Source organism: Sapajus apella, unplaced genomic scaffold (assembly GCF_009761245.1).
Source record: "Sapajus apella isolate SASKATOON/1434 unplaced genomic scaffold, GSC_monkey_1.0 scaffold24, whole genome shotgun sequence".
Taxonomy (NCBI): Eukaryota; Metazoa; Chordata; class Mammalia; order Primates; family Cebidae; genus Sapajus; species Sapajus apella.
Window position 1 is genome coordinate 1199949 of NW_022436964.1, and position 27309 is coordinate 1227257.

The window sequence follows — 27309 nt, forward strand, 5'->3', positions numbered from 1 at the left end:
GTTTTGCCATGTTGGCCAGGCTGGTCTCAAACTCCCGGCCTCAAGTGATCCACCCACTGCAGCTTCCCAAAAGTTCTGGGATTACAGATGTGAGCCACAGCACCAGGCCTTTTCCATTATTTTGTCCAGAATTTTGTAGTCTTTTAAATCGTACTAGGGAAAAAAAAAATCTCTATTTTAAAAGAATTCTGCACATAATATTTTCATAAAGCAAAGTGAATTGCTTTATGAAAATAAAGCACTTCTATTTGCCTTTGATAAGTGAATAGTTGGTCACCTTTCATTTACCTGTCACATATCTGCATTTCTGTCGGCTGGATTTTTGAAAGTAGCCCAGTCTGAAGCAGGGATGTAATAAAAGGCTTTGGAATGAACCAAACTTGAATTTGAATTTTCATTGTCCCTTTATTAACTAAATGACACTAAATACATTGTTAACTTTTCTGTACTTCAGTATAGAATTTGAAGTTGTTCTGAAGAGGAGCCAAGACCCTTACCTACCCACCTATCTGTCTATGTATCGATCTATCCAACCATCCCTGGTATACAGTAGGTGATCACTGAGGCCGGCATGCCCTTATGTCCCGTGTTCCCCCACCCTCCATCCCACCACCACTCCTAGTCTCTAATACCACGCACAGGAAAACAGACGATTTCACTAAGGACTATAGAGAAAGTGTTCTTTTCTGCCTGGGTGTGGCGGCTAATAGCTGTGATCCCAGCACTTTAGGAGGCCAAGATGAGTGGATCACCTCAGGTCAGGAGTTCAAGACCAGCCTGGCCAACATGGTGAAACACCATCTCTACTAAAAATACAAAAACCAGCCAGGCGTGGTGGCACGCAGCTGTAATCTCAGCTACTCAGGAGGCTGAGGCAGGAGAATCGCTTGAACCTGGGAGGCGGAGTTTGCAGTGAGCGGAAACTGTATCATTGCACTCCAGCCTGGGCAACAGAGAGAGGCTCCATCTCAGAAAACGAAAAAAAAAGAAAATGTCCTTTTCTGTTTTGTGTACCACAAGACCTTTCTCCCCAGGAGTGCACATAGGACGCCAAAAATGGGAATAAAGGAAAAGATTAATAAGGTGGGCGGGCCTGCACTAGACGCCTCCACCCGGCCAACCCACCCGCCTCCACCCGGCCAACCCACCCGCCTCCACCCGGCCAACCCACCCGCCTCCACCCGGCCAACCCACCCGCCTCCCTGCCCCACCCCAACCAGGTTTCATCCCAAGTTATTCAGGAAATCATTGCAGAAGTTTCCAAACTGGAGCAAGCAGTGCCCGGGTCCCTGTAACAGCAGGTGGCCTTCTGACATCAGCAGATACTGGTGCTTTTTCCCAGGTACAAAGGACCTCCAGACCAGAGACAGCCAGCAACAAAAAGAGCATGGAGCTGAGGAACACGGCAGCCCCCAGAGCTGAGGGCTGCAGCAACACAGCCTTCCAGGTAAGCAGAGCTTTCCTCTTCTGTTTAAGACCAAGTCAGTGGAAATGCTGCTCTTTCTTTAGCCCCCTGGCAAGTTTCTTACCTACGCAGTGAGATTATCGGGACAATAGATTTTTTAATGGCACCTTTTAAGCCTATTATTGTTTCTTCTTGGGCTCTTCTGGATTGACAAACCTGAAAAGTCTCTTTTCACTGACCTCTTGTGATCCCTACGCCACTTAGAAACAAGACAGCCTTCTTCTCCGGCCTTCCCCCAACCCCGTCCGCCACCTCACCCCCCAACCCCCCACCCCCGCCCTGCTTCTGGCTCACAGCAGTGGTACATTATTTATCTCAGGCACCTTTCCAAAGACCTGGTGAGAAGGGAAGAATGGGGAAATTTAGATCCTGGCTGGGGTAGTTCCTCAGCGTTCCTTTTACTCAAGCCAGGTCCTGGATTCCTGTCTGATAGCCCAGGTACCTGCCCTAAAGCAGCTGGATTATGCAAATCAGTCTCACTTCATCAACCAAAACTCATTTGGTGATTAATGCTGCTCAGCCCAGGGCTGCGTGCCCGCAGAGCCCTAGAAGGAGACCTGTCAGAAACACCAGGCTATTTTGACTGGGTCTGCGATGGGGATTTCCAGGGCTGTTTTTAGGTATGCCTCCTTTTCTGAGCTGACCCTCAGCACGGGAGCTCTGGAGAAGATGGGAAGCCTGTATGAGGACATGTCAACCATCCCTCGGGCTTTATGGTCTGCTAGATGGGCAAAACAAAACTATGAGGTGCTAGCCAGGAAAGGAAAGAGGGAGGCAAAAGGGCCTTGACAGGAGTCCAGACTCCAGCACTCACGAGTTCCTGTAACTTCCCTGAGCCCCAGTTTGGTCATCTGTCCCATGTTCACAGGGACGCTTATCTCCATGGGTAGACATGGGGTTACCACTTACAGATCACAAGTGTGTGGGAGGAAACAACTTCCTCTACCCTCTTAGGTTGAGTCCCTGAGGCCTGTGAATTAAACCAACATAAAACAGATTAGCAGGAGAGAAGGCACACACATTCTATTCATATTTAAAATCTCATATGTGGCTGGGCCCGGTGCCTCATTGTAATCCCAGCACTTTGGAAGGCTGAGGTGGGCTGGCCATTTGAGGTCAGGAGTTCGAGACCAGCCCGGCCAACATAGTGAAACCTCATCTCTACTAAAAATACAAAAATTAGCTGGGCATGGTGGTGCACGCCTGCAAACCAAGCTACTCAGGAGACTGAGGCAGGAGAATCACTTGAACCCAGGAGGCAGAGGTTACAGTGAGCCAAGATCACGCCACTGCACTCCAGCCTGGAAGACAGTGAGATTCAGTCTCAAAAAAATAAATAAAATAAAATCTCACATGTATGAGAGCCTCACAGAAAAGAAGTGGAAAAACCCAATAGACTTAAGAGCTTATATACCATTGTAACAAAGGGCAGCAAATAGTGAAGTGACTAGGCAAGGGAAAGGAGGGTTAGGCTTTTAGGGGCAATAAACTGGGGGTGGGGGAGGTGGAACTAATGGAAGATAAGGGTTATTTTATCGAAGTTTGTTTATACAGACTCATCTCAGTGTCATCTCTGTCTCTGGTGATAAGAGTTGTTCTCTTCCTTGTACAAGGGAGGGTGACAGCTGTGCAAAGGAAAGATCAACACATGTGCTACTTCCAGGAAGATGGGGGATGGGGTGGGCAGAGAGCTCTTTTTCTTTCTCTGTCTGCTTCCTTTTCCATAGCTTTCAGTTCAAAGGAGTTTCGCTCTTGTTGCCTGGGCTGGAGTGCAATGGCGTGATCTCAGCTCACCGCAACCTCTGCCTCCTAGGTTCAAGTGATTCTCCTGCCTCGGCCTCCTGAGTAGCAGGGATTGCAGGCATGTGCCACCATGCCCAGCTAATTCTGTATTTTTAGTAGAGATGGAGTTTCTCCACATTGGTCAGGCTGGTCTCGAACTCCTGACCTCAGGTGATCTGCCCACCTCGACCTCCCAAAGTGCTGGGATTACAGGCGTGAACCAGGCCTGGCCAGTTAAAGATATTCTTGTGACAAAATGGCATTTGGAGGTGGCACATCCTGATCTCTTCTATAAGGGCTAAATAGGGGGGAAAGCATACAGCATGAGGCCCATTCTGATTCAAGAGAATGGAAGGGATGGAATGGGATAGAGTCAGAGGGAGTATGGCAGCAAGAAGAGAGAGCTGCAATGGAGAAGGTCCATGTCATGGCAGCTGGCTGCTCCCAGGGAAGATGGCACACAACAGTGGCGGCCCTGTTTTCTGTCCCTCACTCTCTTCTAGCAAAACTGCTGTTTTGTGGGGAAAACATTTCCCTACACCCGCCCCAATAAAAAGAAGGAAAAAGGAAACAAAGATTCCTCCTAGTCCTGTAAAATTTCCTGTCATCTTTACTCATTGGAGTGACTGAAATTTGAGTTTCTACATTTCAAAATCAAAACAGTGAAGACAATTTGTCTTTCAAGAGAATCAGAGGCTTTATGACTCCTACCAAGTTAATAAGTATGAGTCTAACCTTGTTTGACATTCAGCTCTCCTGCTACATTATCTTCTTTAAGGAAAATTTATTGATTGTAAAATATGTGCTACTTTAGTCGGATTATTAAATATGCATTAGCATGCCACCAGAGCTTCCACAGACGTTAAGATACTTACTTATTCACCTTGTCCTAGTCAGTGAATTGTTCTAGAAGTTCATTTTTCCTCTTCAAATGTTAAGAGTGCCCTTGGTAGACCAAAGTACTAATTTTACTAAGTAGAATTACTTTCACAGCTTGAAGAGCTGATGGAGATTCCCAAAAGGTCTGTGCCTGTAGGACCTGGTGCAGGTGCAGTGGTTACACATGTCTATGTGTAACCTGGACAGGCTCTCATCTGGACTGTTCCTCAAAGAAGTGAGCACTGATTGCTGTTTTCATGGAGCTGTGACTCCAGTGGGAAAGGTTAAACAGGAGTGCAAAGTCAGTGGTAGGGGTTGTAAGAGAGAAATGATCTCACGTCCAAGAAGGGATTTCACAGCTGAAGCGCACTTCATAAATGAGAGTTGTTTTGTAACCAACAATAGAAACGAATGTTTGAGGTTTTTCTTCAAATCTCATTGTATTACACCTCTAAATGTTTTCTACGAATAAGTAAATTATTTCTCATATGGCTAAGGATGGAAATGACTTCATTCAACAGTAGTTGTAAATAAGGCATTTGCTATTTCTGAAAGAAGTTTAGATTGGCATTTAAAGTATTGACTGTATGTGGAATATCTAATGATTTATTTATTTTAAAATATTTTTTAAACCTTAAAACAGTCAACAAACTGGCTCTTAATTTTGTGCAAGATGTTTCCATCAGTCCAGGAAAAATAACTCTCTGAAAGGACAAAATACACATACATACACACACACACACACACACACACACACACACACACACGTATGTGCACACACCCACACACACACGCACACACAGATACACACACACGCAGGCTACCATCCCCAGGCCTCAAGGTTCTGAGCAGGGGTATCTCAAAGCCAGCAGAGTATCATACCAGCAACACCCACACCTAAAAACAGTGGCTGGGTTATTTCTTCCAAAGCTTGCTTTTCAACAAGAATTTCTGGAGGCATGTATTTATTTATTCAGTAGAATCATCAACCCCACCCTAAATATGACCACTGTTAAGAAGGGATACGAATTCCAGAAAGAATAATATGTTCTTCTTGCCCTCAAGGAGATGGACAGGCAGAAATAAACATGTAATTACAATATAATTGATGTTAAGGAAAATGGTGGAGGTTTGCACCAAATGCACTGTATTCTTATTTTTTATTATTTTTTGTATTTTGTTTTGCTGTCTTACCAGGGCTGGTTTCAAACTCCTGGCCTGAAGCAATCTTCCTGTCTTGGCCTTCCAAACTGTTGCGATTATAGGCATGAGCCACAACACCCGGCCAGCACCAAGGGCGTTGTAAATCACATGTAGTTGGAGCTGTGCCAACTGAGGAGTCTGACAGCATCACTAAAAGAGGGAGAATTTGATTAGGGCTTTGAGGGTGGTCAGGTCACAGTAGGAGTTGGGGTGGATAGAGCACTGCAAGCAGAGAGAACTATCTGTACACAGACTCAGAGCCCCACAGGAGAAGAGCACATGAGCCTGGGATGGAGGAAGGGAGCACAGTGTGGGAAAAGGGGACAGACTGGCATCAGGTCAGGTAGCCTCTGTGTGTGCTAAGGCATTTGAGAAAGAATCACTCAGAATTTACGCAGTTAAATTGTGATTTTTTTTTTTTTTTGAGACAGAGTCTCACTCTGTCATCCAGGCTGGAGTGCTGTGGTACAATCTCAGCTCACCCAGGCTCAAGCCATCCTCCCACCTCAGCCTCCCAAGTAGCTAGGACTACAGGCATGCACCACCACACTTGGCTAGTTTTTGTTTTGTTTTGTTTTTTAGAGATGAAGCCTCACCCTGTCACCCAGGTTGAAGTGCAGTGACGTGATCTCAGCTCACTGCAACTTCCACCCCCTGGATTCAAGCAATTCTCCTGTCTCAGCCTCCCAAGTAGCTGAGATTATAGGCATGTGCCACCACATCTAGCTAATTTTTTGCATTTTTAGTAGAGACAGGGTTTCACCAGGTTGGTTAGGCCATTCTAAAGCTCCTGACCTCAAATGATCTGCCCACCTCAGCCTCCCAAAGTGCTGGGATTACAGGCATAAGCCACTGTGCCCAACCTAATTTTTGTGTTTTTTGTAGAAATGGGGTTCCACACGTTGTCCAGGCTGGTCTCAAACTCCTGAGCTCAAGTGATCTGCCTGCTTCAGCCTCCCAAATTGCTGGAATTACAGGTGTGAGCCACTGTGCCAGGCTGATTTTTTTTTTTTAAGATTACTTTGGTGGCCTCGTTGAAAGTGCTTGGAAATGGAGAGAGAGTTGCACGTGGCTGGGACATCATGTTGGGAAGTTACTGTCATAATCCAAACCAGGCTACAGGCGGTGGATACCGACAAGGAGATGGAGATGCTATTACTGATGAGGTGGCCCCTCCACAATGCAATTGAGGAGTAAGGATGAGGCCAGAAAAGCTGCTCTGACTCTGAAGACTTCTGTTTTCTTCTCTGTGAAATGGTGTAATAATGGTACCTATCTTGGGATTGTTGAAAGAATTAAATAAGCTAATATTATATATGTAAATATATATGTAAATGTCATATATATATATAATGGACAAAAAGCTACTATTGTTTTGTAGCTTTTGGTGCTAAGCAGGTTAAGGAGAGTGTGGAGTCAGTATTTCCAGCTTGGGATGTCAACTTGGAAGTGATTCCCTTTATTTATTTACTGCTTTTTCTGTTGTGTTTTGTTTTGTTTTTGTTTTTGTTTTTGAGACGGAGTCTCCCAGTGTCGCCCAGGCTGGAGTGCAGTGGTGTGATCTCTGCCTCCCAGATTTAAGTGACTCTCCTGCCTCAGCCTCCTGAGCAGGTGGGACTACAGGCCCCCACCCCCATGCCCAGCTAATTTTTGTATTTTTAGTAGAGACAGGGTTTCAACATATTGGTCAGGCTGGTCTTAAATTCCTGATCTCGTGATTCACCCGCCTCAGCCTCCCAAAGTGCTGAGATTACAGTCATGAGCCACCGCTCCCAACACTGTTGTGTTTTTTGTTTTTTTTTTTTTTGAGACGGAGTTTCGCACTTGTTACCCAGGCTGGAGTGCAATGGCGCGATCTCGGCTCACCGCAACCTCCGCCTCCTGGGTTCAGGCAATTCTCCTGCCTCAGCCTCCTGAGTAGCTGGGATTACAGGCACGCGCCACCATGCCCAGCTAATTTTTTGTATTTTTAGTAGAGACGGGGTTTCACCATGTTGACCAGGATGGTCTCGATCTCTTGACCTCGTGATCCACCCGCCTCGGCCTCCCAAAGTGCTGGGATTACAGGCTTGAGCCACCGCGCCCGGCCACTGTTGTTTTAAATAGAGAGAGGGATTCACTCTGTCACCGACGCTGAGGTACAGTGGCGCAATCATACCTCACTGCATCCTTGAACTCCTGAGTCAGGCGATCCTTCAACCTCCGCCTTCCGAGTAGCTGGGACTGCAGGCACGCGCTACCACGACTGGCTATGTTTTTTTTATTTTTTATATTTGTAGAGACAGGGTCTTGCTATGTCGCCCAGGCTGGCCTCAAGTGGTCCTCTCACCTCTTCCTGGGCTTCCCAAAGTGCTGAGATTACAGGTGTGAGCCACCTCGTCCAGCCTGGGCAAGGCTTTATTTAGGTAGAAAATCTAGGAATAAAGTTAGAGGACAAAAGAGAGTGAGTTCTCTTTGAGGCCTGTTGGTTGCAATTAAGTTGACTCCAAGCATCTCCATGAAGGGGGAAATGAAGTAGGAAGCTTGCAGCACACATTCAGCTGGAGCTTAGAAGAGGACACACATTTGGGAGCTGTTAGCATAGAGATGAGCGAGGATAAGACCATGGTGGGGGAAGCCTGGGAAACAGCAGCGCCTAAGGAGTAGGGAAGTTAGAGGTGTCAGAGAATGAAGCAGAGAGCTGCAGGGAGAGAAAGAGCAGCAGAATCAGGAGGGGGCGGCCTGGAGAAGTCAAGGGAAAGTAGAACCCCAAGTCAACAGGAAAGACTGATGGGGCAAGGAGTCTACAGAATGAGGCCACAGGTTCACTTGACCTGCCAGCTAGGAGTTTACTGGTGACGCTATGGTTGGGGGAGGAGTAGAAGTTTGTGTTGTGAGTTAGAATAGGGAAAAGGTGAATGAATGAATGCCCTTCTGGTGGAGTGGTGGTGCTCGGGAGGGGTGGGGAAGGGAAAGACCTGGGGTAGGCAAAGGCAGTTGCGAGAGGTGTTTTTATGTTAAAGAAAAAATTCATTATGAAATACAGCATACAGAAAAATATATAAAAACAAATATACAACTTATAACGTGTGCTGTCACTCAGGTGAAGACACAGGACATTGCCATCCCTCAGGTTCCAGCCCTACACATTTCATCATTGCTGCCTCCCTTCCCTGGGGTAAACCCAAGCAGGGGTGACCACTGACCCAAATGCGAGGCAGTTACTTCTTTGCTTTTCTTTATGCCTTAACTTCTAATGATGAATCCCCAAGCAGTACTTTTGCCTGGTTTTGAACTTTATATAACAGAAACACACAAAATGTATTCTTTGCTTATATTAAAACTTTTTTTTTTTGAGATGGGGTCTTGCTCTGTTGCCCAGCCTGGAGTGCAGTGGCGTGATCTTAGCTCACTGCAACCTCTGTCTCCTGGGTTCAAGTGATTCTCCTGCCTCAGCCTCCTGAGTAGCTAGGATTACAGGCATGAGCCACCATGGCCAGCTTGTATTTTTAGTAGAGACGGGGTTTCACCATGTTGGCCAGGCTGGTCTCAAACTCCTGACCTCAGGTGATCCACCTGTGTTGGCCTCCCAAAGTGTTGGGATTACAGGCGTGAGCCACTGCACCTGGCCATCAGCTCTCTAGGATTCATATGGTGTTGAGTGTAACTGCAGCTCATCCGATTTCATTGATGCAAGGTATTCTGTCATGTAAATATTCCACAACTGATACATTTTGCTGCTAGGGGACATTTGTGTTACTAAGTTTGGGGTTTTTGGAGCGTCTACAAACATTGCAGCTAGGGACACTGTTATACACATGCAGAAGGAATATCTGTAACAAATTTACTGTGGGGTTGTACTTAGGAGTGGAATTGCTAGGCCATTGGCATAAACATATATTTTCAACTTTACTGATAGTGTCACATTGGTTTCCTGTTTACCAATTTACATTTCCATCAGCAGAGTGAGTATTCCCATTTCTCATCATTATTCACCTGGCCTTTTAATGTCAAGCATTCTGGTGGATGTGTAGCAATATGTCATTGAGGTTTAATTAGAATTTTCTTATTATTGGTTGTTAGATGCCAATGTATTAAATACCTGGTCAACTTTCTTGCCCATTTTCTCTACTGGATTTTTTTATTTGAAAGAGTTCTTTAAATGTTCTGGTTACGAGCCTGTGAAAGGAAATTATATTTTGGGACTGCAAACTCATCTAGCCAAAGGGAAACATTAAGCTGGGAGCTGGGTCATGCAAAGCTGCCCACCCCTTTTGGTCCCTAAATAAGGTGGCTACAAGATGAAAAGTTACAGACTTTCCCCATGTTTTGCCCACAAGGAAACTCCTGGTGAGCTGTTAAAACTTCACCATGCAATGTAAATTGATAACTTATTTTTACAGGTGCTGTAACCCCAGACACAAGGCATATCTGATTGTTCCCTTATCCCCTTTTGTCTGTGTTATCTTATGTAAAATGCAGATTCCCCACATTTTTCCTTTGCCCTCTTTGTTTATGTGAAAACTGTGTGCTTCTCAATATCCCACCCTTACCCCCTTAAATTAGGAGCTCTCAAAACCATCTTTGGAGAAAAGCATAGACCTGCCTCCCAGGCATGTCCTTAACTTTGGCAAATAAATGCTAAAATGATTGAGACTTGTCTCATCATTTTCCTCAATTGACAAGCCCTTTTTCAGTTATGATTTGTAAATGTCTTCTATCACTGTGAAGGCATCTTCCACTCTAATGGAATATTTTGAGGAACAGAAGTTAATTATATTGTGGTCTCATTTAGGAAACATTGTTTCTTTTTCCTGTACTGTGTCTAAAATATCTTTTCCAACATGTAAAATCATGAAGATATTTTCTAAAAGCTTTTCACACTCTGGATCAATTTCCCCCCGAAATTGAGTTTTATGTATAGTGTACGGTAGGAGTCAAGTTTGCTGTCCAAATGAACATCCACTTATTTTGGCATTTTTTAAAATTTGCTTTTAACACAACTCATTGATCAACATTGTTTTAAAAAAAAAATCTTTTCCCCACTCCACAAATATTTTGCCCATGTCCATATTTGGGAGAGGCTTTTTGGAACAGGGCGACTGAAAGATTTTTCCAAACTCAGAGGAGATGGAGAAGAATTCAAAGAGGGAGAGATGGAAGTTGGCAGCAAGAGAGATCAAATACAGTTCAGGATTTCTAAGATGAAAATGCAGGCATGTTTCTGAACACATTTACTAAAGGGTGTGTCTTGGAATCCCAACTCAAGTTTCCTCCTCCCTGTGAATAAGCAACCGATCTTGACACAGGTGCCCTCAGAGGCACAGAGCCCACGCTTCCTCTGAAGTCAGTTGGGTGGAACCTACTTACGAAAGTCTTGGGAGAGGAGTAGGCTGGGGAAATGGGGCTCACTCTGCATGAACACACGGGAAAGGCTTACTCCATGAGTAAGCCAGCCAAGCAGGTTTGGAGAGTTTGTTAAATGGAGGTCAAAATCTGGGAGATCATGTAAATGTAAGTGCCATGAGGGATCCAGACCTGCTGGAGCATGGGCATAGACTTCTCAAGCAGGTAGTTTGAATACAAAAGTTCTGAGGTGGGAAGTAACTCCGTTCGGTAGGGCGGAAGCGTGTTGGTTCTTCTTAACCCACTAGACTGGGCAGTCAACATGAACCACATTCAAGTTATTGAGTACTCTTTCACATTGCTCAAGAGACATTTGGCTGGAGCTACCTAGATTCAATTAAAACACACACACACACATACACACACACACACACACACACACAACACATGACAATAATTTGCTTTTGGGAAGGAGGTTAAAAAACAACGATATATTCTCTACTCTTTCCTCAAATTTACATTTACACCTAGACTTATTTTTAGGGAAAAACTGTGTAGGGAACTATAAACCAAGTCACTTCCATGGCATCTCAGAGAGAGAGAATATAGGGATTTAGTTTTTCCTCATTCAAACATTCCCGAAGTGGTTTCCCTTATAATTGAGGAGCCGCTTGCTCATCAGTGGTTGAGACATTGGAAAGAAAATACGAAATAATTAATAATGTAGATAAAGATAGATTTTTGCTGAGGGCCAAAGCAGAACTGTCTAATATATAGCACAAGCCATATATGTAATTTAAATTTTGTCTGCAAGCCCATTAAAAATGCAAAATAAAGTAGATATAACTCTTCACTATATTTTAACTATATTTTATTGAACCTCATATATTGAAATTAATGAAATAATTTAAATTTGTTTCACGCTAAGTCTGTGAACATCCAGTCTCTATTTTACACATATAGAACATGTCAACTCTAATGCTACATTTTTATCAGAAATACTTGATCTGTATTTAGATTTCATAAAATGTATAGTTGTAAAAAGTAGATTCTTAACCAAGTTGTTCCAAACATCCTAAATTGTTTTTTCAATACAGGGATCTAGAGTTCGGTTTTAAATTTACATTTAAGTTAGTTAAAATTAAATTCAGGTTCTTAGTCATACTAGTCCCATTTCAAGTACTCAGTAACCAGTTGTCGCTGGTGATTATTCTTTGGATCACTCACATAAGCTATGCGTTTTTGGTTTTGGAGTTCACAAATACACACAAATCTGGTTATCCTTCTCTTTAAGGACCTGACCACCAGATTTATGCCAAAAATTAAATAACAACTTTAAATTTATTTCTGTAATATCAGTGGTAACATCCCCTCTTTCATTTCTGATTTTAGTTATTTGTCTTCTCTCTATTTTTTTTCCCTTGGTTTCTTTTTTCCTGGACGTTTCCTTGTTGGGAGGTTCATGGTTAGTAATCCAATGTCTTCACTTGTTATTAGGTTTTTTTTTTAGCATTTTTTCTTCTTCTTAAGTAAGTTAAGAACCAACTTTTGGTTTCATTGATTCTCTCTTTTGTTTTTCTAGTCTTTATTTCATTTGTCTCCACTATAATCTTCATTATTTCTTCCCTTCTGATAACTTTGCATTTAGCTTATTGTCCTTTTTCTAGTGTATTACAGTAAAAGATTGGGTTATTAAGATCCTCTTGATAATATAAGCAATTACAGTGATAAAAATTCCCTGTAGGCACGGCTTTAGCCATATTCATAAACTTTTGTATATTTTCATTTTTATTATTTATTTATTTGAGATGGAGGTCATGCTATGTTGCGTAGGCTGGCCTCAAACTCCTGGGTACAAGCAATCCATCCACCCCAGCCTTCCAAGTAGCTGGGACTACAGGCATGCATCACTGTGCTCAGCTATATTTTTCTTTATTCTTTTTTTTAATGAGACAGTCTTACTCTGAGCTTTATTTTTATTAATTCTTTTTTTTTTTTTATGAGACAGAGACTTACTCTGTCACCCAGGCTGCATTTTAATTCTTATCAAACTATTTTCTAACTTTCCTTATTATTTCTTCTTTAATCCATTGGTTATTTAGGAGTGTGCTCAATTTCCACATAATTCATAAGTTTCCCCCAAATTGTGGTTAGGGAGGATACATTATGTGGTTTCAAAATTTTAAAATGTATTGAGATTTGTTTGGGCCTAACAGGCAATCCAGCCTGGAGAATGTTCTATGTGCACTTGAGAAGAATGTGTATTCTACTTTTGTTAGTAGATTGTTCTGTATGTCTACAAGGCCTAGTTAGTTTATATACCACTGTTCAATTCCTCTATATTCTTACTGGCCATCTCTCTAGTTCTAGTCATTACTGAAGAGGGGATAATGAAATATCCAGATACTGATGAACTGTCTTCCTCTCCCTTGAATTCTGTCAGCTTTTGCTTCATGTGTTTTGGCGCTCTTTTCTTATGTACATATATGTTAACAATAGCTCTTTGACAAATTGACCCTTTTGCCATTTTACAAGGTCTTTTGTCTCTAGTAACAATTCTTGTCTTAAAACCTGTTTCATCTGATATTATTGACATTCAGGCTCTCTTTGGTTACTATTTGCACGCTGTATCTTTCCCATCCTTTTCTTTCAACCTGTTTAGGTCTTCGAATGTAAAGTATATCTCTTGTTGACAGCATATATTTGGATCATGGGGTTTTGTTTTATTTTGGTTTGTTTGTTGGAGATAGGGTCTTGCTCTGTCACCCAGGCTGGAGTACTGTAGGGCAATCATGGTTCACTGAAGCCTCAACCTCTGCAACTCAAACAGTCCTCTCACCTCAGCCTCCTCAGTAGCTGGGACTACAGGCACACCTTGCCTGGCTAATTTTTTTGTTTCTTTTTTGTTTGTTTCTTAGACAGAGTCTTGCTCTGTCACCCAGGCTGGAATGCAGTGGTGCAATCTCAGATCACTGCAACCTCTACCTCCTGGTTCAAGCAACTCTCCTTTCTCAGCCTCCTGAGAAGTTGGGATTACAGCCAAGACAGGGTTTTGCCAGGCTGCTCTCCAACTTCTGACCTCAAGTGATCTGCCTGCCTCAGCCTCCCAAAGTGCCGGGATTACAGGCTTGAGCCAATGCAGCTGGCCAAGGCAGGGAATTTTCTAAGACACTGCAAAATAGATCAAATAACGGCAGTTATCTGAGAGTTGGACTTTGGGGTAACTCCAATCTCATTTTGCCCCCTCTAAAACTGCTAGTTTTCATGATTGCAGGGTTGTTAAGGCTATCATGAGTCTGTGGAGAGGAAAACAGAAGTAGGATAATTTAAGATACTACAAAGCATGATGTTCTGAGACTCTGAGTCATTTTATTTGAAAAACATTCTCTGGACTGCTACAGTCTTAGTCTGTTTTCTTTCAGAATTCTGAAAAAGTAATTTTGACAGTTTTGTTGGTGTGGTGAATGGTACTAGCCACATTTCTAGGCTAGGATGTACTGGATGATTAGTCAGGAGTAGGATAAGGGCTGAGGTTGTCAAGATCACAACCATCACTACTGCCTTTTACCAAAACTGGGTAAAGAATTGAGGCATCTAATGATTACAGAAAAAGGAAAGGAGAAAGAGATTGAATTCTATTATTTCTACCATAAGTGTCCCAAGAGAGATGCCCTCCTAATTTTATTTTATCTCATTTTATTTTTGCCCTCCTGATTTTAAGAGGCTTCTTTTGGGGTGCTATGTTTTCTTGGGATTTTTTGTTTTTGTTTTTTGAGATGGTGTCTTGCCATGTCACCCAGGCTGGTGTGTAGTGGCACAATCTCAGCTCACTACGACCTCCACCTCCTGGGTTTAAGCGATTCTCCTACCTCAGCCTCCCGAGTAGCTGGGATTATAGGCATGTACCACCATGCCCAGCTAATTTTTTTTTTTTTTTTTTTTTTTTTTTTTAGAGAGATGGGGTTTTACCATGTTGGCCAGGCTGGTCTCAAACTCCTGACCTCAAGTGATCTGCCCACCTTGGCCTCTTAAAGGTCTGGGATTACAGGCGTGAGCCACCACTCTCGGCCTGAGTTGTTATATTTTGATTGAATAGAGAGTAAGACCTGGTTTTTTATCCATCTGTAGGCCTAGACAGATTGCCACAAAGATGTCATGTCAGGAATGACTGGAAAACCCCTGATCCAGCCATGAAGTCACAGGCTTTAATTGGCTCACAAGGCAATGTGTCCTGCAAGCATATCCCAGCCTTCTGAGGATAGGCTACAGGGGAGTTTCAGAAGAACACTCTTACTTCAGTTAGGATAAAATCAAGACTGGTTCCCAAGCTCTAGGTTTTGTTTTTGGTTTTAGTTTTTTTCTTTTGATAACTTTGGTACCAATAGCTCCAGTTTTATGTTTTATCACTGTTGGTGATAACCTCCACTCCACAGTTAATTACTTAAAAAAAAAGATGGTAGTGGTCCCTGCTGAACCACCCCATTCAGACACTGTTGATGTTGAATGGAGAAGCTGGGCCATGGATGCTTGCTGAGCTGTTATTTGTCAAATTTTTTTTTTTTTTTTAATTCAAAGGCAAGGGTATCTGGAATTTTATCTAGAATAGAAATGATTAAGCATGAACTCCAAATCTCAATTATTCCACAGAAGTTTGGAACTCTCTCATGATTGCAAATATAGGCTGCCAAACATGCAATATGATTTCCCTCAAAGGAATGATTTGATAGTTGCTACTTCTACCCCACACAAGGACTAGATATTTAACCTTATAAGAAGTCGCTTACAGCTTTGGCATGCTTAGTTTTCTTCTTTTTCCCTTAAAAGGACAGTTTAAAAAATAAAATAAAATGGTAAGTATGTCTTGTCTTGTTTGAAAGTAAAATGGAGACAGAGATTCTTAGGTAAATGCTGTGAGTCACCTGGCTAAGTAAGGCAGGTCCAGTCAGTATTCAGTAATGAAGGGGATAATTACTGGGAATGGTTGCATCAGGAAGCGGGGAAATGCACCTGAAGACCTCTCAGTCTTCCTTCCAATATCCTGGTTCAAAACTTTGTTTTTGTTTTTATTTTGTTTGAGGGCCAAAACTCTTTGACATAAAGTATGGCATTTATTGATGCAAGAAAAATTTATTGAGCTCTGACGTTGAGCCAGGCATTATGCTAGGAGCTGGAAGCAGAAAGCTAGTTCGGTCAAAATTAATCAAACGATGGCAAACTAGCACAGCACAGTCTGTGAAAAGTCTCATTCATGGCAAAAGATGACCTCACCTACTTTGAGGGTCAGGGAGTCACTCCATTTTCTAAACATTCCAAATGAGCATTTATTTTATGTGCTTTTGTTATTTCATTCATTCATTCAACAAAGTATATTGAGCAGCTGCTCTGTGCTAAATGGAAGGAAAATACTAGGTAGATATAATTCTCCAGGCTACCATGTCAAACACTATTTTTTTTTTTCGTATTACATTGTATGGAGAAATTAAGGCCCAGAACGGGAAGCTAGGATTCCAAGTTAGGACTCCATTTAAAAAAATAATGAAACGTGGGAGAGGCATGAGCTGGGAGATAGAAAAAGCGGTAAAGAAAGGTGGACAGGAATAGACACCAGTTCTCCTGATTTACCTCAGGGATCCTCATTATTACAAAATCTTGGATCCTCAAATCCAAAACCAATGATAATTTAAGCTTAAAACTAAATTTGTAAATTCTGTAGACTCAGGAACATTCCAGAATAAGCTAGCCAGCAACCTCATAAGGGGTTGTAACTAAAGTAATGGTAAAAATTCCTCCGTAAAGTATGACCCTAAAGCAAGCCATTAATGTGAGGCAGTGTGCTTTACACCATGGGAAAGGGTTAGCTACAGTCCAACAGGCACCAGGACGGGCAAATCCACTTATTTAGTGATCCAGTTGCCTTATTCTCCTGACCTGCTCAACTTTGAAAGAATACCGAAGCTTCCAAATAGCACAACCTATGAAGTTGTACAGTTGTTCACTGATAGGTCCTATTTCCCTGCCAGTATCCCTGCCTTTCAATTGCATCACTTACAGTTTCACTAGCTTTTAAAACTTTTTTTTTTTTGAGAGAGAGGGTCTCGCTGTGTCACCTAGGCTGGAGGTGGAGTGCAGTGGTGTGATCTGACCCACTGCAACCTCTGCCTCTGGAACTCAGGCAATCCTCCCACTTCAGCCTCCTGGGTAGCTGGGACTACAGGTGCATGCCACCATGCCTGGCTAATTTTTGTATTTTTAGTAGAGACAGGGTCTCACCCATGTTACCCAGGCTATTCTTGAATTCCTTAACTCAAGTGATCCACCCACCTTGGCCTCCCAAAATGCTGGGATTACATATATGAGTCACTACACCCAGCAAAAACTTTTTTATTTTTCTGATTCAATTTACGGAGTCCTGATTTTCTTATCTACCAGACTCCATTAGTTAGGAAACATTTGCAAGGAGGAAGCTTGTTAGAGAGTACTGGCTTAATTTGTGCAGCCAGGGAGGTTTGAAAGAAAAATTGCTTAATCAAGGATCCAACCCATACAGATAAAACAAGTGGGGAGCACAGGTCTATTTACATGGTGTGCTGGGTCCAGCAAGGAGGGGATAGAGAGACAAAGGTACCCACAGTGACATGCCTAGGAACCAGCAAATGTTAGGCTTCCTGTTGGCCTACATCATCACTTCCTTGTTCCCCTGCAAAGCATGAGGTCTTTACGTCACAGAAGAGGAAGAAAGAAGTAGGGGAGGAAGGATTGAGAAAACACAGGAGGGCGTAGGAGAGGTAGGCTGTAATGCTTCTAGTACTGACTGTACCGTACATGGCCTAGACCTTGGCTAGAGGTCAATGGCCTCTCTTTAAGGAGGATATGGGAGAGGGAGGAAGGTGACGAGCTTCTGAAAAAAACCAGCTTTGGAGGGGCGGGGGTGTCAGTGGGGAAGGTCAAAGGAGGGTGATCGATGAGGGAGGTTAAAAATCATGTACTGAATCGTAAAAGGACAAAACACAGGTTCTTCAGGTGAAGAGTCGAGGCTTCAGTCAGTCTGCCTGGATTTTCTAGGTCCACCATTTAGGCAGCTCATCTATTTCACTATACCTGTTCGCTCATCTAAAAAGAGGCATAGTTATACTCCACATCATATAATTGCTGGGAAATTAAGGCAATGTATTGGTGCCTAGCAAATGCTCAAATATCAGCCATTAACCAACCATTTAGTTGGGGATACTGGTACAGGCCAAACCAAATCTTGAAACCTAGAAGTAAAATCTGCCTCTTCCTATAGCAAATAGGAAAATCCATTGATGTGAGACCTATGGATGTTGCCGGCATGCCACTCTGTGTTGTCATTGTGTCAGCAAGGGGCTAAGGGAGGAATAGCAGGTGGTGGGGGGATTGGGGAGGGATAGCATTAGGAGAAATACCTAATGTAGATAACGGGGCAATGGATGCAGCAAACTACCACCATGGCACATGTATACCCATTAACAAACCTGCACAATCTGCACATGTGCCCAGGACTTAAAGTATAATAAAATAAAGAAAGAAAGAAATGTTTGAGATGGTGGACATGCTAATTACCCTTATCTGATCACTATACATTGTACATATCAAACTATGTACCCCATGAATATGTAAAATTTTTGTTAATAAAAAATAAAACATTGAATATATATATATATATATATATATAACCTCAAATCCCTTAGGTCCCTGCCAGCCCAGGAGTGCTTGGCTCTCCATGTCTTGTCTCATCAAAAAACTTTCTAAAGTTATTTTTCTAACATCTTGAGTCATTCTGATCTATTTCCTATTTAGGCAAATGCATTTCTTTTTTATTTTCTTTTTTTTTTTTATTTTTTTTTTTTTAAAGATGGGGTTTCACCATGATGGCCAGGCTGGTCTTGAACTCCTGACCTCAGGTGATCCACCCATCTCGGCCTCCCAAAGTCCTGGGATTACAGGCATGAGCCACTGCGCCCGGCCGGCAAATGCATTTCTTAAATGTTTTATATACTGTAAATTCGTTCTTTTTTTCTCTCCTTTCTTTTCTTTTGAGACAGAGTCTTGCTCTGTTGCCCAGGCTGGAGTGCAGTGGACAATCTTAGCTCACCGCAACCTCTACCTCCTGGGCTCAAGCAATTCTCATGCCTCCCAAGTAGCTGGGATTACAGGCGTGTACCACCTCACTGTGCTAATTTTTGTATTTTTAGTAAAAACAATGTTTCTCCATGTTGGCCACGTTGATCTGGAACTCCAAACCTCAAATGATCCTCCCTCCTCTGCCTCCCAAAGTGCTGGGATTATAGGCATCAGCCACTACACTGGGTCTCATTCTCTAAGTTTCTAATTTGAGTAATTTACTTTTACTTACTTAGCACTCTTTGGAAAGAAGAGCTTGATAGTCAAGTTGATTTTAGAAATCACCAAAAAGGGCTGGGCGCAGTGGCTCACGCCTGTAATCCCAGCACTTTGGGAGGCCGAGGCAGGTGGATCACGAGGTCAAGAGATCAAGACCATCCTGGTCAACACGGTGAAACCCCGTCTCTACTAAAAATACAAAAATCAGCTAGGCATGGTGGCGTGCACCTGTAGTCCCAGCTACTCAGGAGGCTGAGGCAGGAGAATTGCCTGAACCCAGGAGGTGGAGGTTGCGGTGAGCCGAGATCGCGCCATTGCACTCCAGCCTGGGTAACAAGAGCGAAACTCCATCTCAAAAAAAAAAAAGAAATCACCAAAAAGTAACTTTTTTTCTGATGTGGCCTTGAGTTTCATTTCACTGAACATGCAGAAGATCCCAAGTTGTAATACATGCTGCATAAACAAATGATTGCAGAAGCAAACATGATTTTTAATTAGCTTAGGGGTTTTTCAAGATGTTCCAAGATGAAGGTATCATTAATGAAGGTTTCATTATTAAAGATATCATTAATAACGTCATTAATGTCTCTTGAACATCATCAATGTCTCTTGAAACTACTTTTATCTCTTCCTCTCTTTTCCTCCTTATTCTATCTTATTCCAACAATAGAATTAAATAAAGAGCTGAAGCCATATTTCCCGTTCTTGAATTTAGAAGCCATCATTTCACGACCACTCTGAACAAATTGCTTCACAGACAGGTGTTGTTATACTCCTCATATGTTTTTCCATGCTGTAAATAATACAGCATATTTCTTAATCTCACAAACTTTGAGGATCAGGAACCCTGGAAATAAAAAGACTGGGCACTGTTAGTCTAGTATGCCCATAGTGAAAGCATTTTTATAAACGACCATCTATAATCACCTTGCAGTCTGAATGTTGATCCCTTCAGACAGACTAGGAGTTTGCCTATTAAAAACAAATCAAAGAAGCGAGTGAGAGTAAGAACAACCTTGGTTTCAACTGACAGGTTCAAAGAGATTATACCCTTGTTTAACTTCTTTCTCATCTACTGGAAGTTGTGCTGGGGAGAGGGTTTCCAGTTCACCGTGACTAAACAGGTCACATCTTTAGAACTTAAAGCACAGTGGACTTTGTTCCAATTTACTCCTAGAAGTGGCGTCTTGAACTTTTTAGTAGTCTTTATCACAACTAAAATTAATTAATCAATTGTATAATTCATGGCTGAAAGATTTTTTATTTATTTATTTATTTTATTTTTTTTTGAGACGGAGTTTCGCTCTTGTTACCCAGGCTGGAGTGCAATGGTGCGATCTCGGCTCACCGCAACCTCCGCCTCCTGGGTTCAGGCAATTCTCCTGCCTCAGCCTCCTGAGTAGCTGGGATTACAGGCACATGCCACCATGCCCAGCTAATTTTTTGTATTTTTAGTTGAGACGGGATTTCACCATGTTGACCAGGATGGTCTCGATCTCTTGACCTCGTGATCCACCCACCTCGGCCTCCCAAAATGCTGGGATTACAGGCTTGAGCCACTGCGCCCGGCCCAGATTTTTTTTTTTTTTTTTTTTTTTTGAGACGGAGTCTTGCTCTGTTGCTCAGGCTCGAGTGCAGTGGCGCAATCTTGGCTCACTGCAACCTTTGTTTTGCAGGTTCAAGTGATTCTCCTGCCTCAGCCTCCTGAGTAGCTGGGATTACAGGCATGCACCAGCACTCCTGGCTAATTTTTGTATTTTGAGTAGAGACAGCATTTCACCCTGTTGGCCAGGCTGGGCTCAAACTCCTGATCTCAAGTATCCCACCCGCCTTGGCCTCCTAAAGTGCTAGGACTACAGGTGTGAGCCACTGCTCCCAGCCGACAGCTTTTCTTCAAAATTCCCTGACAATAAGAACAATGTATGCAATCCCTTGAACCCAGAGTGGTATCTGTCCCATAGTGGTGCACAATAAATATCTGTTGGACAGAGCCCCAAGGAAGTGCATGTAACATTCAGAGCTAAGCATAAAAGGCTGATACAGCGCAGGAAAGGGAGGAGGCACCATTTAAGTGGAAGGAGGAAACTAGTAAAGCATGATATCACAGAAGTCAGGGACAGAGCATTTTAAAGACGAAGTAGTCTGTGATGCGTGATGAAAACTGAATTCAGGGACATGGACATCATTGTCTTTGGCAAAGGTGATTTCCATGGAGTGGTAAATGTGTAGGCCCAGCCAGGTGCAGTGGCTCATGCCTGTAATCCCAGCATTTTGGGAGGCCAAGGCAGATGGATTATTTGAGGCCCACAGTTCCAGACCAGCCTGGTCAATATGACGAGATCCCCTCTGAACTAAAAAAAAATTTTTTTTTAAAGTGAGCTGGGCGTGGTGGTATGTGCCTGTAATCCCAGCTACTCAGGAGACTGAGGCAGGAGAATCACTTGAACCCAGGAGGTTGAGGTTGCAGTGAGCCAAGATCATGCCACTGCACTCCAGCCTGGGCAACGAGCGAGAATCTGTCTCAAAAAAAAAAAAAAAAAAAGTGCAAGCCAGACCGGAATGAGTTCAAGAGTAAACATAAATAAAAAGTACAGCAAGAAGATGGAGAGAGGATGCTTATCTGTGAATTCTTAGCTTCAGGACAACAAAAAATTTAATAAAGATGCAAATATTAGCAATCAAGGGGGCAGGGGTTAAGTAATACCATGTATGGGATAGCACAGCACCGTGGCTGGCAGAGTCGGGAGTGAAGGTGTGGTCACATTGCTCTCAGGACCAGCTTCTCCGTGGGTGACTTCAGACTTCTCTGTTCTCCCTCCCAAATGCACAGGAAGTTCTTATGGCAATGTCTTTCTCTACTCAAAGAGAAAAAGGCAAGGAACAGTAATGGGAAACTAGAGCCAGTTTAATTAGTCACACATTAATCAATATCACAAATATCACCAGCAACAAGAAGAGTGAAAGATAACGCAGCAGCCGCAAGGGCAATAGTGTCTTGGAGTGGACAATTCTGCATTTGTGACCTTTAAAAAAATAATTTTGTATTTTTGTTTAAAAAAATAGAGATACAAGGTTTCACCATGTTGCCCAGGTTGGTCTCAAACTCCTGAGCCCAAATGATCTGCCTGCCTCGGCCTCCCAAAGTGCTGGGATTATATGTGAGAGTCACTGCACCTGGTCCATTATGACTTTGAACTAGCCTCTGGCTCTGGAAATTCTGTATTTAAGAAAGAAATAAAAATATACCTCAATGCATTTGGAACAATGTAACTCAGACCTTTTGGTCTTATTCTTGACATGGTTAATGTCATAGATAAATAAAGCTGAACACTTGTTAAAGTGGTGAAGACAGATTTCAGTGAGTAATAAACTATTGCAATAGGGAAGAGGGCCCAGCGTGACCTGAAGTAGGAAATTGGCCTACTTATCTTACCTGCTACCTTTTCTTTTCCTTCGCCTTCTAATGATTTTTTTTTTCTTTTGAGACACAGCTTTGCTTTTGTTGCCCAGGCTGGAATGCAATGGCAGAATCTTAGCTCACCACAACCTCTGCCTCCCAGGTTCAAGTGATTCTCCTGTCTCAGCCTCCTGAATAGCTGGGATTACAGGCATGTACCACCATGCCCGTATTTTTAGTAGAGATGGTTTCTTCATGTTGGTCAGGCTGGTCTCGAACTCCCAAGCTCAGGTGATCCACCCACCTCGGCCTCCCAAAGTGCTGGGGTTACAGACATGAGCCACCGTGCCCGGCCTCTAATGATTTTTTCTACATTGGCAGAAGTTATAATGTTTATAATTTGTTCTAGAATCATAATCCCTGAAATAGTCTTAGATTTTATTATCAAAGAGATTCAAAATGTACTAACCCTCTTTTTGTCATGATTTCTCCATTTATCATTTGTATGGCTTCTTCCTCTAGCAGTTTCGTCAAGAAAGCTCATGGAAACCATATTCTAGGAGTACTTGCATGTTTTAACTTTTTAAAAACTCTTATTATAAACCTCCCTTTAAGTTTTCACCTTCAGGTACAGCACTCTATTTCTTTCCCCTTTTCCTGACATTCCCATACGTAGGGGTTTCCTCTGCCTCCTGGCTTGCAAAGTTCCCAAAGGGAGAATGTTAGCAGTGTTCTGAAGCCATAGACATTCCCAGTGTTACAGCCACTCACAGCAAAATACAGAGGCCTGACCTCTTGCACCCAATTCAAAATTTCTTCAGCATTAGGAGGTAACAGTGAGCTCCAGGCTGCCCACGTGGGTCTCTTGCCACAGGTACTGCTGCTCCTTACCCGGCCTCTAAATCTACCCAAGCAGGCAGGTAAAACAGGAATATCTCTGGGAAGTGGTCTAGCTAGTGCCCATTAACTCACACTAAGGATTACACACACCCAAGACTAGAGCCAGGAAGTTACATGAACCAAGTGAGTCAAGACTCATAAAGATCAAAGACTTCTAAAATACAGTCTTTGAAAATGCAATTGTACCTATGCAAAATTCATTCACTAAAAGAATAACATTTAAAGCAAGGGCCTTAAAACATTGACACTGATAGATGGTAAGAGTAAAAATAGAGTTGGTTTGGGGGCTGATCCCAAACAATTTTGAGAGATCAGATTCACCAGATGTGGATTTTGACAAGTCAAATTTCAAATACAGAGAACAACATGACTGTAAATGCCCCAGAACAAGCGAGAAGCAAACTAAACCATGAAACTAACAATAGTCAGTGAGCACTTATTATGTGTGCCACTGGATGGAGCCATTCAACTTTGGTAAGTAGGTATTGCCTCCATTCCCATAGAATGAGGTATGAGCCCTCAGAAAATTGAACCCAGATTTGAAACCAGGTGTGATCATGTCATGGAACTGAAGTTTTTCATCACAATGCAATCCCAATTCATATAGACAATTTATCAATATTCCAAAAAACAGTGGTCCTAAGGTTTATATTGAGCCCACTTCCTATGACCTATTTCAATTTTGGAATCTTAAGCTACCATTTGAGGCACTTGCTCTATTCTAGTTCCATTCCATGTTCAAAGAAATTGCCACAGAAAGGTTAGGTCACTTGAAGAAGTTCAAAAAGAAACCACGAAACTGGTAGATGCATTTCTAATACCTTCATTTCGGTATCTAAGGCTTAGAATATCTGAACACATGGGAAGCTTCTTGGAGAAAGCAGTCCCATACTTAGTTAGTTGTGGTCTCTACTTAGTTGTGGAGATGCTATAAAGCTCAACAGCCTCTAGGAATATCTTTCCATTCATTCAAAAACAGTTATTAAGCACCTCTCTGCCTGGCACTGGGTTATGCACGTGGTATTCAGCAGAGAACAGGGGACAGAGGACCTGGCTTCTCAGCTTAGAGTCCAGTGGATAAGATACAGATTTGTAGATTTGCACAGCCCCAAGTCCAATTGACATCATAGTCCCATTTTTGACCGTGGTATTGAGACCCAGACACCATGGCAATGTTTAAGACATTCCTACTTCTCAAGTGCTTCCAGGAGAATTGCTTTAAAGGTGTACTGAGATGTGGGAATTAACCAGCTAGATAAGATAAATAGATAAAGGAATAAAATAAGCAACTTTGATCACCAATCTTAGTCTGATCTAATAAGTGTAAAGCCTTCTGGTCAAGGTATATTATCAAGTACTTCACAGGACTCACTGTAAAGTGTCAGGCTCAAGAATCGTTTGAAGATCTTCAGAGAGACTCTTGGGGACTCCTTGTCAACATTATATTGGGCCTCTGGGAAATCTCCATCTTTCATAAACCCACATGATCTACATCCCAGCAAAGCTCAGGATAAACATTTCCTAGGTAGTTGGGGTTTCAGCAGTTGCCTCAGGGCTCGGAGCCAGGCTGTGGCCCTCAGCAAGACCACTCATGCAGTCAGAGCAATAAGGGCAGAGCAAATTCTGTAGGGAAGAAAAGCTCTCCTGGCACAATGGTGGCGCGTCTGCAGCAGAAAAACCCCAGCCACAAGAACTGTGTGGAAGCCATGCTGTGTGATTATAGCATGGTGCAGGGGGAGGCTGAAGAACGTCAGACCAGACATGAAGACATATCTGCAGAGGCAGGAGTCCCCACTCATGTTACTCAAAGAATACATTCCACTTAAAACCAGCATACAGGGCAGGAAGGCCACTATTCTGGCTTGAGAAATCACCACAGAGCCTAGGTATAGCTACAAGTGACCGCAAGCCTCTCCGGAACTTTCAACGCTTCTATAATTTCTACCTTTGTCTTTTAATAACTAGAGGTCAAATCAGGCTTTCTAAATTCTAATTTCCAAAAGGAATTTAATTTCTAGGCAGACTATGTCTTTTGATCTTCACCAGGCCCAAAGAATCACCCCTGTATAAGCGCAAGATGGTCTTGGGAGGGACAGCCTGGGTTGAGATCCTACCCCAGCCATTTCTGGCTACACAACCCACATTAAGTGATTTACTTATCTTTGCCTCAGTTTCCTCATCTGTGAAAATGTGGATCATGGTACCTACCTCACAGCCCTCTTTGGTGCATCAACTGCAAAATGTAGTAAAGAGTTTTAAACAGTGTCTCCTATCTACTAAATACTGTATCATTTGGTGCAAAATAAAAGCAAAAACCAAAAGTAACAAGGGAGAAGTTAGTTTCATCCCAATAAAGGTGAGGTGGGTGGTACAGAGCCAGGGTGAGCCTGCTGCTCAGGGCTCCCAGGGACCCAAGTTCCTCCCAGCTCAGCACTCTGACATCAGGACGCTGTGGGCCTTGTATCCATGGTCCAGTTGGAACCATCCTCACACTGGGCAGCAAGACGGAGGAAAAACAAAAAGGACCAAGTGCACCTGCCAGCCATCCCTGGTGGAACATCCCCCGAGCTGCCCCCAAATAGGGCATCCTTTCTCCATTCATTTCGTCGCCAGAACCTAGATACAAGGCAAGCTTGGAAATGTAGCCTTTTACCTAGGTGACCATATATCAGCTAACATTCTTTGATAAGGGATACCACCAAGAGAAAGGGGAGTAATTTTAGAAATTCCCAGTGATCTAGAAGTTATCATACGGTTTAGAAAGCGAATGAAAGGAAGAAAATAAAAATGCTTCTGTCCATCTGTGCCTCCCTGTAATAGCCACATAGAAAGTGCAAGATCAAAGAGACAGTGGGTAACAAACCCCAGGCACAATGTATTCCTGATTACTAGGCTGTCCCTTCAAAGGGGGCTCAATCCAGGACCCTCATCTTTTGGCACATCTAACAACTAAAGCTAACTAGAGGAATTAAACATGGTAAGCTGTAAATGGTCTAGAAATACAATGCAATTCCCTCACCTTTCATATGCTTTCACTAGAGGGATAGATTTTACCATGAGAACGCAATCATGGTGGAAGGGTGTTAAGTGTGCAAAGATATTTAGTGATGTGTGTTGCTAAATAAATGTAAAAAAACAATGGGCTAGGACATGATCTGGGGCCCCATATCCCAGCCCCATGACTCTAATTGGAAAAGAATAAGAAAAACAGTTGTCTTAATGGTCATTTTCCAGGTACCAATCAGTATCCACAATAACCCCATTAATTCTGTTGGAAATCCTCAAATGGGAGACATTGTTCTTCCAGAGAATACTAAAAGGCCAAGGTGTATACTCTTCTGGGGGCAAAATAAGACCATTAAACAGTGAAAAACTAAACCACAGGTGCTCTTGTTGCCATTAAAGGAGTGCCCACTCTATCCCTCAGCACGCACACACACGCGCACGCGCACACACACACACACACACACACACACACACACACACACACCCCTTTCACTTAACTTTCTAAGGTAGGCTCCATCCCTGTGTTCCTCCAGTAATTTTCAGATCCTGCCACCAGGTGGCAGGAGAAATCAACGTCAAGAAGCTGAATCTCGGAATAGAATTAGAAAATGTCAGGATTCCGGAAGGATCCACAAGAACTCCAAATCCAAACTGTGTTGTATGAATGAGGGAGTTGAAGCTTGGGAGAATGTGACCTGCTCAGTAAGGACCTTAAGGACTAGGCCCTCAGTGACCTGTGTCCTGTTACTCCACCAACTCATGCTTGATTTTATTTTTAACTTATTAAGGAAAATTTTAGCATCCACCAAAGTAGGAGAATAATAAAATGATTTTCTAGGTACCTGCCAGCCAATTTCAGCAATTAGCAACATCCTGACATCTTCCTATACTTTATATGCTTTTTCCTTCCATGCTGTATTATTACTATTATTATTTTGAGACTGAGTCTCACTCTATCACCCCAGCTTACTGCAACCTCTGCCTCCTGGGT

General features: G+C 42.7%; 1 protein-coding gene across 1 annotated transcript in view; it reads left to right on the top strand.

Moving 5' to 3' along the window:
• The first annotated feature begins 1247 nt into the window (after positions 1-1247).
• The window catches only part of SLC28A3 (solute carrier family 28 member 3), a 65629-nt gene continuing 39567 nt past the window's right edge, over positions 1248-27309 (top strand). Inside the window, exon 1 of the mRNA XM_032290810.1 lies at positions 1248-1447. Within this exon, the coding sequence (XP_032146701.1) occupies positions 1388-1447 (60 nt within the window). The 5' untranslated portion in view covers positions 1248-1387. The remainder of the gene's footprint in view (positions 1448-27309) is intronic.